Source organism: Balaenoptera acutorostrata, chromosome 20 (genome assembly GCF_949987535.1).
Source record: "Balaenoptera acutorostrata chromosome 20, mBalAcu1.1, whole genome shotgun sequence".
NCBI classification, from domain to species: domain Eukaryota; kingdom Metazoa; phylum Chordata; class Mammalia; order Artiodactyla; family Balaenopteridae; genus Balaenoptera; species Balaenoptera acutorostrata.
Genome location: NC_080083.1, coordinates 47,454,550 through 47,465,521, shown reverse-complemented (window position 1 = coordinate 47,465,521; position 10,972 = coordinate 47,454,550). Strand labels below are relative to the sequence as shown.

General features: G+C 53.0%; 1 protein-coding gene across 12 annotated transcripts in view; it reads right to left on the bottom strand.

Moving 5' to 3' along the window:
• Positions 1–259: 259 nt before the first annotated feature.
• The window catches only part of MAPT (microtubule associated protein tau), a 109,185-nt gene continuing 98,472 nt past the window's right edge, over positions 260–10,972 (bottom strand). For 6 of the 12 annotated variants that reach the window (XM_007175823.3, XM_007175835.3, XM_007175837.3 and 3 more), the window contains 4 exons: positions 10,466–10,547; positions 8,452–8,564; positions 3,312–3,519; positions 260–2,491 (listed from right to left, as the gene is read on the bottom strand). In XM_007175823.3, coding sequence (XP_007175885.2) covers positions 2,478–2,491; positions 3,312–3,519; positions 8,452–8,564; positions 10,466–10,547 — 417 coding nt within the window. In that variant the 3' untranslated portion in view covers positions 260–2,477. Of the gene's footprint in view, positions 2,492–3,098; positions 3,520–8,451; positions 8,565–10,465; positions 10,548–10,972 lie in introns of those variants that run through there. The other 6 variants (XM_057536462.1, XM_007175839.2, XM_007175843.2 and 3 more) reach the window with 1 other exon arrangement.

Genomic DNA, 10,972 nt, shown 5'->3' with positions numbered 1-10,972 from the left:
TGGTTGAAATCAGGAAGAAAAGTGTTACCAGGCCTTGGACTCCTGCTCTCCAAGACTCCCCTTTGCCCAGTGGTAACTCTCCTACAGGCTCCTCTCCCCCCACCGCCCCACCAGGAGCCCAACAAGCAGTTGCAAACAGGATAGTCTCACCACTGAAGCCAGTTCAAATGGAACTTTTGATAAAGTGAATGCAGAGCTTGCAGCGACCAGGCGGATAGTGTATCCTATCTAGCCCGCCCGAGGGACACCAACCCTGGAAGAAACAGCGGTGGGGGAATGCCCAGCCCTGGGGAGGGGGGGTTGTCCTCGTTGACGGTTCCAAGCCAGCGTTGCGCTCTGCAGGCTCCCTGCCAGCACTGACCTGATGACCCTAAACCACGATCTTCGGGCTGCTCCCAACAGCCCACGCAACACGAGGTGCCCGCCAAGTAAGGCCCTCGGAATAAGGTACTGAAGAGCGGGGCGCAGAAACTGCAGGGAGAGGTTCAGGAAATGCAGCCAGAATCGGTGGCAGTAATGAGGGGCTGCATCTCTAACGGCCACCAGATCTTCACACCAAGTTTCCTCTTTCTTCCTCAGAACCCTTCCAAGACCAACTGGGACTCAGAGGACAGAGGAGAGCCTCACTGCGGGAAGTTTTGGGCCCAGATGATCCTCTGGCTGCAGATGAAGCGTCTGGCCCTGGACTCCATCCCAGCCCCATAGGGTTGCCTTTAACTGTACCCAAATCAGAAGTGGCAGAACCAGGCCGAGGTTGCTGATTTTCTTCAAACAAACAGCAGATTTCTACAAAGGCTGCTTCCCTTTCCCCATGGCAGGAGATGGGTTTCATGCAAGGTCAGCAGGGGCTCTGGCCAAGGATTTGGAAATGGTGTCTCCTGACCTGTCACCCTTGTCAGGAGGCTCAGGCCCCTGGGGCTGGTCCAGGGCAGGCAGTGCATCCCAACCCCTGCTGTGGCCGTCAGGCCCCGGGTGGGGAGGCCTGGGCCAGCCTTCCTGCGGGAGAGCTTGGAGCGGGACCCCGGGCTGAGGGGCGGGCTGCAGACCATTCCCCAGTGGGCACTCGTGACGCAGGGAGTTGTACGACCCTCTCTCAGGGCTGCTGTGGGGCTTCTCCAGGGCCATCTTCACCACAAGACACACTGCCCCCTGCCTGACAGAAGGGAGCCCCGGGGGCGGGGAGGGGGTACCATAACTTCTGTCCTCCTCCTGTGCTTCAGGCCTTCTTTGCAGCTGAGGGTTCTCAGATGTCAGCATCTGGTCTCTGTTGGGTCCCAGATGTTGATGAAAGTCTTTCAAAAATTGGGAGGCCCCACAGAAGAGAGTCACACTGGCCTTCTGGATCCAAGTCCCAGCTGGGGGGTGAGAGACATCTAGGACTCCCATGGGGGGTGGGTTAGAAATCTCTTTACAAGCATTTCAAGATACATGCGTCCTTTTTTTTTTTTTTTTTTTTTTTCTTTTCACTATCATAGTGACTCTGGTGAATCCAAGCATAAACAGACAAATCCGACTACAACGCGACAGGGTGCAGATGGGGAGGGAGGGGCGACATCTATGTATATGTTCAGCTGCTCCAGGAGGACAAGACAGCATTGCTTCCAGCTGAGACTGGGGGAAGAACCATTTCCGAGGGGGCGTGTTTCCCTTTTTGGGGTGTGGAGGGCTGATTATATGCACTTGGGGTTGAGCAGCGGCTGGGCTCTCTGAGAGGCTGGCAGTCACAAGCTGGGGCAGACGTAAGGAACGGAGGGAGCGTGGTCCTGCCCTGGGGGCCTTGCCTGCCCATCCCCGTGCCATCTCTGGCATCCAGGACGGCCAACCTGCTGCCAGCTCGGCATAGGAAGGGAACCAGGCCTTCTGGGAGAAAAGGCTCTCCAAGTAAACACGGCATAAACGTCCAGGGTCACTGCGAACCCCACCCTGGCTCCCATCTGGGATGGGGGCAAGGGCAGGGAACCGAGTAAGGTCATCAGGTTCATTGTGAGGGACATGCCAGCTGGATGAGTACAACTTAGACTGAGAGACTGAGGTCCCCCACCGTGTCTGGACTTTGCCCTCCTTGACTTTCCCCCTTGGTTCAGAGGAGGTGCCTCCCCATCTAAACAATGTCCGTTACTGAGAAGGGGGGTGGGGTGAGGCTGGGAACGCGGGACGGCGTGACGTAACGAGGGGTACAGGCAGTGGCTGGGCGCCGCACGGCAGACACAGGCGTGGTGGGGGCAGACAGGTGGCTGCGGCGGCCGTGGGAGGGATGAGAGGTTCAGGAGCCTCCTCCCAGGCCCCCGTACACTCCAGAGATGCCAGAGGCCCAGGCTTGGGAACAGGCGGATGTCCCCCAAGAGGCACAAGTCCTTACAAAGAACCGGTTAGCCCTAAAGTCCCAGGTCTGTGAGGTGCCAAAATCGTGGCTGCAGTTCCAACCTTCAGAACTCAATAAAACAGGGTTTCCGCGGGGCAGAGGGAAGCCCCTCAGCTCAGGACCCCCACCCTGCGGGGAGGGAGAAAGAGGCCAGCGCTCGGATGCCACTCCCGCAACCTTCCTTCTCCTCCCGCCCCCTGCCCTTCGTGGTGTAAGCCCTTCTCCCTCCAGAGGGTGGCACGCCGACCCGCAGCAGACCCCGGGCCACCAAGAACCGGAGGCCACTTGGTCCGAGTTCGCTGTGGGCGGCGGAGGCTGTGCCCTGCCTGCTGCGCCTCCCGGGCCGTCCTCAGCATCTCCTCCCTGAGCTCCTCCTCCTCCGGTATCCTCACGCCCCACACACCCCCTCTCACCTCGCCCTCCCCCCTGCCCAGCCCCCCGCCCCCGCACCCCGTCCTGCTCCAAAGGTGGCCCTACGCCTGTGGTTCCACCAGCGCACCAAGTGTCGAGTCCCTTGTTGCCGCTGCTGCCTCTGTGACACCCCCAGGATGGGGCGCCCCCCAGGCCCTTGAGAGTCCCCAGAAGCAGCTTTCAGAGCCTCTCCTCCTCCCTCGTGCACTCAGAGGGGGGGAAAAAAAAGAAAGTAACTGCCCAAGGAAATTCTGGGTAGGGCCATCTTTTTAAGGTTTTTTTAAAAATATTTTATTATGATTGGCCCGCCCGTCAATTTGGAAAGATGACCTTGGCTCTCGTTCCAGTGACCGATTTGGAAGTCCCGAGCCAGGGGTGAGCGACAAGCAGGTTACGTGATTAACCGATTAACCGATCTGTGAGGAGCAGCTGGGGGAGGGCAGAGGGCGAAGGGCCAGATCACTATTCTTTTTTTCCCACACTCTCTCACTCTCTTCTCTCCACGATTATTGACCGCCCCGGGGGCCAGATCACAAACCCTGCTTGGCCAGGGAGGCGGACACCTCGTCGGCGAGCGTGGCCAGCTGCGGTGCGTCTACCATGTCGATGCTGCCGGTGGAGGAGACGTTGCTGAGGTGCCGTGGGGACGTGTCCCCCGACACCACGGGCGACTTGTACACAATCTCCGCCCCGTGGTCGGTCTTGGCTTTGGCGTTCTCGCGGAAGGTCAGCTTGTGGGTTTCGATCTGCAAGAGAGGAGAGGGCAGGGTGAGGCCGAGAGGCCCCGCCAACTGCTGGCCTTGGGTGGGAGGGAGGCGTGGTGGGGACCACAGTTTCATCGTTTCCCAACGGCTAAGCTTCTGCAGGGTCCTGGTCACCTGCCAGCTGCCTCCCTCTCCAGAGGCAGCGGCCACTGTGAGTTTCTTGCGTACCCTTCCCAAGAAAGGCCACACACGCAAACACGTGTATGTGTGAGTAGAGAAAAAGAAATACCATACATGAGGCAACGATATCCACATGCTTTGCACTTTGGTGCTTAGACTTAATACCTTGCATTGTCATCAGTACACAGCTCCCTCACTGCTCGCTGAGGGCTGTGTGGTTTCCCCTCGCAGCAGATGGACCAAAATGTATCCACGCCCCTGTGGGTGGATATTTAGGTTGTTCCAGTCTTTTGCTCTCACAGATAATGCTGTGTTTGAATAACCTTGTAGGCATATCATTTCACACGTGCACTGTAAGTGTATCCCAGAAGTGGAATTGCTAGTAGGTCAAAAGGCGTGCGCATTTTATTTTAACGTACACACATTGCCAAATTGCAAATGAAAGCGTGGAAGGAGAGGCTGGAGGAGATTCAGGGATGGGGCCAGAGCCCCTGCCGTGCAGCTGTGAGCCACACACATGCCTCCCCTTTGCCAGTGACTGGTGAGGATGCTGGAGGTGGCAGCACTGGCAGGTGTACTAGGAAACATGACGCAACGAAGCCCTTTTGAAAGTAGGGCATCGTTCCAAAACATGCAACAGCTCATACAGCTCCGTCAGAAAAACAACCCAATAAAAAATAGGCAGAAGACGGGCTTCCCTGGTGGCGCAGTGGTTGAGAATCTGCCTGCCAATGCAGGGGACACGGGTTCGAGCCCTGGTCTGGGAGGATCCCACATGCCGCGGAGCAACTGGGCCCGTGAGCCACAGTTACTGAACCTGCGCGTCTGGAGCCTGTGCTCCGCAGCAAGAGAGGCCGCGACAGTGAGAGGCCCGTGCACCGCGATGAAGAGTAGCCCCTGCTTGCCTCAGCTAGAGAAAGCCCTCGCACAGAAACAAAGACCCAACACAGCTAAAAATAATAAATAAATAAATTTTTTAAAAAAATAGGCAGAAGACGTAAATAGACATTTCTCCACAGACGACGTACAGATGGCCAACAGGCACATGAAAAAATGCTCACGCTGATTATTAGAGAAATGCAAGTCGAAACCACATGAGGTAACACTCACTCCAGTCAGAACAGCCATCATCAGAAAGTCTACAAGTAAAACAGAGTCGCCATATGATCCAGCAATCCCACTCCTGGGCACATACCCAGACAAAACTGTAATTCAAAAAGATACATGCACCCCTATGTTCACAGCCGCACTATTCACAACAGCCAAGACGTGGAAACAACCTAAATGTCCATCGACAGATGAATGGATAAAAAGGATGTGGTGAGGGCTTCTCTGGTGGCGCAGTGGTTGAGAATCTGCCTGCCAATGCAGGGAACACGGGTTCGAGCCCTGGTCTGGGAAGATCCCACATGCCGTGGAGCGGCTGGGCCCGTGAGCCACAACTACTGAGCTTGCGTGTCTGGAGCCTGTGCTCTGCAACAAGAGGCCGCGACAGTGAGAGGCCAGCGCACCGCAATGAAGAGTGGCCCCCACTCGCCACAACTAGAGAAAGCCCATGCACAGCAACGGAGACCCAACACAGCCAAAAATAAAATAAAATAAATAAATAAATTAAAAAAAAAAAAAAGGATGTGGTACATATATACAATGGAATACTACTCAGCCATAAAAAACAAAATAATGCCATTGCACAGCAACATGGATGCAACTGGAGATTATCATACTAAGTGCAGTCAGTCAGAAAGAGAAAGACAAATACCATATGATATCACTTATGTGTGATAAGTGGAATCTAGAATATGGCACACGTGAACCTATCTACAAAACAGAAACAGACTCACAGACATAGAAAACAGACTTGTGGTTGCCAAGGGGGAGGGGCGTCGGGGAGGGAAGTACAGGGAGTTTGGGATCAGCAGATGGAAACTATTATATATAGGATGGATCAACAACAAGGTTCTACTGTATAGCACAGGGAACTATACTCAGTATTCTGTGATAAACCATAATGGAAAAGAATATAAAAAAAGAATGTCTATATGTGTATAACCGAGTCACTCTGCTATACAGCAGAGATTGGCACAATGCTGTAAATCAACTATACTTCAATTTAAAAAATTAAAGAAAAGCATACAAATGAACTTATTTCAAAAACAGAAAGAGACTCACAGACATAGATAACAAACTTATGGTTACCAAAGGGGAAAGGGGAGGGGAGGATAAATTAGGAGGTTGGGAATAACATGTACAAACTACTATATATAAAATAGATAACCATCAAGGACCTATTGTATAGCACAGGGAACTATACTCAATATTTTGCAATAACCTATAAGAGAAAAGAATCTGAGAAACAATATATATATATGTATGTATGTATGTATGTATAACTGAATCATTGTACGGTACACCTGAAACTAACATGACATTGTAAATCAACTATACTTCAATTTAAAAATAAACAAAAATAAAGTAGAGCATCCTTGACCCAGAGGTCTCAGCTCCAAAGGATACCTGGGAAGCCCAGAAGCAGAAAGCATTAGCTGGAGATGCCAGTAGTACATAATAATTCTCTCCTGATGAGTCCTGAAGTGGTGAACACAGTAATTCTCAGCCTTTTTTGGGTCCTAAGACCTCCTTGAGCATCTGGTGAGACCAGGACAATGTGTACACACGCGTGTCTGCTCTCATACACACATGACAACTTCTCCCTACAATTTCAGGGGTCCCTGGACCCCAGGTAAAGAGGGCCTATTGCAGGGGCATTTGAGTGTAGAGAAAAACCAGGCTCCCATTTAAGCCATATGCTTGTTTTGTTCATGTTGGGTTACTACTATGAAAAAAGGACTCTCCCTTATTACTACAACTGAAAGGCCATTTTGACATAAGCTTTGATAAGAACACTTATGTTCTTAAGAAAAATGGGACAGCATCCTGGGAATGTCCCCAAATCCCCCAAACTGAAAGGAACTCAGGTGGCGGGGGTCCTATGCTCCACTGCTTGTCAGCAGCTTTGCTCATCACAGAGGGAAATAGGGGACTGAACACAAGAGGACCCTCTGGGACCAGGTCAGTGTCTCCTGGGCAGTGGGCAGGGCAGGGCCCACCCTTTCCGAGGCATCACAGAGATGAGTTAAAACGGGAGAAGTTCTGACTCGGATTTGGCTCTAACTCATGTTCTTTGATGACTACAAAGCTCCAGGCACCCTCCTGAACATTGCCTCATCCGGGTCTCACAACCAGCCTGGGACGGGAATGTTTCTATCCGCTTTGCTGAAGGGGAACCTGACGCTGAGATGGCTTGCAGATCTTGCCTGGGTCACGCCTCCGAGCAGAGTCAAGCCCAGAGCTTTTCCCAGGACACAGAAGCTTCCAGAGTCAGGGGTAGAGGCCTTCCTTCAACTGGGAATCACCAACGCCCAGGCCTACCCAGACTCATTCCATATACAATATATTCAGTCAGACTCTCTGGGGGTGGGACGTGGTCTCTTTAAAGCTCCCCGGGGCAGGGAGGCCCTGCATTAAACAGGCTGGGGGCGGCGATGGGAACAAGCTGGCCTTTTGCAGAAAACCTTCTCATTTCCCTGGGTCTCACTTTTAACAGAGACGCAGGCGGCACTGAGAAGTATTCCTGCACCTGGGGAAGCCCAGCATGAGGAAGCCTGATGGTCAGGGAGCCCTGTGCGGGGCCAGGACCCCGTCCTACCCCCGCCTTTGGGCGCCCCCATCACGGGTCAGGTCGGCCCCGAGGTCTCAGTTTGCAACCTGTGATTGAAGAACACGCCAGCAAAGGCTTCTCCAAAACTATGCTGTCGGGCTTTCACCGCAAAGGTGGGGTGTGTCTGTTCAGAACCAGAGGAGGAGGTGGCGAGCGGGATGGGGGGAGGGGTGGTGACTGCCGTGGGGACCCTGGCGGCCTCCAAGCGAGGCCCGGCTGCCACTTCTGACCAGCGGGGCCCCCTTGGGCTGCACCGCTGCTCACTGCTGCGTTGGGTCGCAGTTACCACGCCCGCTCTGGGACATCCCTTCTCCCTTCACCACTCCTCAGTCAGCTGCTGGGAGGCACTGAAGACTGGAAAGTGAGCCACTTGCAGAACTTCAGGGCAGGCGTGGGCAGGAAACCCCAGAGGGCACTTTGCTGTATTTATGCAGAAGAGAAAAAGTGCAGCCACCAGACGGCATTCTGCAATGGGCCCAGAGGGAGACGCCGGTGTCCCCCGGCCCCCACTGCACACAGACACCCAGAGCCAGACCCAGGGCCTCTAGAAACTGCAGGGAACGCTGAGGTCCTTGGTCTAGCAGCCTCCCCGTGGACACTTACAGAGGCTTTGCCGAAATCTGGATTCCAGCATCACTGTTTTGCTCTAACTGCCTAGTGACCCATTTAGAAAGTTAGGTTACATTCCCGTGACTGGCTCTTGGTGACTGGGGCTGGCTTTGGTGATGGCTACTTCCTTTTGGGGATGCTTGCCCACCACAGGGCCTAGGGCAGTGGCTCTCACCTTTAACTGCACTAAAGAGTCACCTGGGGGCTTTAAAAGCTCCACTCCAGGTGCCCAGATGGCACCTGAGACCAATCAGTCAGGATCTCCAGGGTGGGGCCTGGCATCAAGTGTGTTAAAGCTCCCAGGGGACATCAAAGGGCAGCCCAGGTGGAGCCCGCAGGCCTGGTGGTAACTGAGAATCCACGTCAAGCCAGGCAATACAGGACCCTCAGCTCTCCTGCCGTGGGAAACTGGACCAGCCTTGTCCGCCTGACTCTGTTACAGCCTCCTCCCTGCCCTGCCCGTTTACCTTTTTATGCCCTCCGCCAGGGACGTGGGTGATGTTATCCAGGGACCCGATCTTGGACTGGACTCTCTCCTTGAAGTCCAGCTTCTCAGACTTTACTTCCACCTGGCCACCTCCTGGAACACAATGCACACAAGGGCACCAAGCCTTGAGTGAGGGCTAAGCAAGTGAGTGATTCCATGCAGACGCCAACCTTGAGGGGGAGCTAAGACCAGCTTTTATTTAGAGCGTGGTTTGGAGCAAGTAGGTCCTTCTAAAGGGCTTGAAAACAGTTTGCTTTCTCTCTCTAATCAGGGTGCACATCAAATATTTACTCAGCAAACTCTTCCTCCTTAGATGATGCAAAGGTAGATGACAGCTCAGTTCGCGAGAAATTATTCTAAATTAGTTGGCTTCCAAAGAGTCAAGTCTTTCTATGCCAACATCCTATAAGCTACAGCCCTATAAGACCTCAGAATTAAACTAAATGGCAAAATGCACCCTTAATAAGGAGGGGCCCTGACCCTTTCTCCCTCCTCAGACACCTGATGCCATGCCCAAGTGTGGGAGATATGGCCTGAGGAAGAGACGAACTACATTACTTTCTTTGGAAGGATAAAGCCACTTAAGAAAGCTGCTCCCTTGGGACTTCCCTGGTGGCACAGAGGTTAAGAATCTGCCTGCCAAGGCAGGGGACATGGGTTCGAGCCCCAGTCCGGGAAGATCCCACATGCCACGGAGCAACTAAGCCCGTGCGCCATAACTACTGAGCCTGCTCACCTAGAGCCCATGCTCCGTAACAAGAGAAGCCACCGCAATGAGAAGCCCGCGCACCAAAACGAAGAGTAGCCCCTGCTTGCCACAACTAGAGAAAGCCCGCGCGCAGCAACAAAGACCCAATGCAGCCAAAAATAAATAAATAATTAAATTTTAAAAAGATATCCATACTTTATTAAAAAAAAAAAAAAAGAAAGCTGCTCCCAGTGTGGTAGGATGGTGGCCTCAGGAGAGGCATAGTTTTCACTGGGAGAGACTGAACTCCCACAAAATGTCCAGGGGAAGCAGGAAGTAATGACACACCTTCTAGACTACGTTTCTGACGACCTTCTCTTCCTGCAGTCACGGTTCAAGTAAAGACCTCAGCCCTGAACAGGGCCTAAAGCAGAAGGCCCTGCTCTGGCCTTCCAGGCGGAAGTTAGCTCTCCAAGATGGTAGCCACTAGCCACCTGTAGCTACTTAAATTTTATTTATTTTTAAATTTTAATTGAATTTTATCTTTTTGGCAGCACCGTGTGGCTTGTGGGATCTTAGTTCCCCGACCAGGGATCCAACCCAGGCCTGGCAGTGAACGCGCCGAGGCCTAACCACTGGACTGCCAGGGAATTCCCCGAATTTAATTAAATAAAATTCGTTCAGTTCCTCAACTGCACCAGCCACATTTCAAATGCTCAATAGTCGCATGTCATTAGTGGCTACCATACTGAACAGCACAGGTATAGAACATTTCCACTGTCTCAGAAAGATCTATAGATAGCACTGATTTCTATACAGCATGAGATGAAGAGGGAAAGGGTTAGCATGGGGAGTTCCAACAGTATCATTTTCTGTTGAAATGAAGTGACAGTGGGAGCACGGCAACAGCCCAGGGTCCCATGTTGTAGCTGGGGCAGTTGGTGAAATGCCCCTCCTGTTGGCTGAGGACCAAACTGGGACATCCACATTAGCCAGGCTTTGGGGGCCAGATCAGGCCCTTTCTCAGCTCTAGATACCCCGTGTGCAGCCTGCTTGGAGAACTGCGGGTTAGGATTTAGACCAGCATCTGCCCTCCGTCCTCATCTTGTCTTGGCCAGCCTGGCCCTGCTCAGGAACAACACACAGAGCCACACCTCCCAGGCCGCAGCAAGTTCCACCCTTAACACTCCCCTCATGGCCCATCCCATCAGTCCTTCCCAAGCACTTCCGGAGAAAGCACCACCCTATCCTGTCCCACCCCTCAGGCCTCCCCGCCCCGTCCTTGCCTTCTACAAGGGCTGGCTACCTGGCTTATGATGGATGTTGCCTAATGAGCCACACTTGGAGGTCACCTTGCTCAGATCCACTGGTTTGTAGACTATTTGCACCTGGAGGAGAGAGAGAATGAGAGAGACAGTAAAATAGGATTATTTTATTGGGGGCGTAATGCAATGAAAAGCAGCTGTGTAAGTCCAGGCCCTGCTCAGACAGTGTTTTCCTGTCTGCCACGAGGAAAACACCCTAGTCATGGCGGGGGTGGGGGTGAGGGGCGGGTGGGGTGGGGGGGGTGGAATGTGTTGGAATTCTGCCACCCTTGCCCCAGGGGAGCTGGGTCTTCACAAAACAAATGGAGTGCCTTCAATTCCACAGGACAAGGACCCTCAGGGAAAAACAGGGCTACTTCCCCATTGTGCAGGGCCCACACCTTTGGTTTAGCAAACACTTACATGTGAAAAAGTTATTCTCTTTCCTGACATGAAATCGACAGATCACGTTCAGTGAAGACAGAAAGAAAGAAGGGATCAATATGATC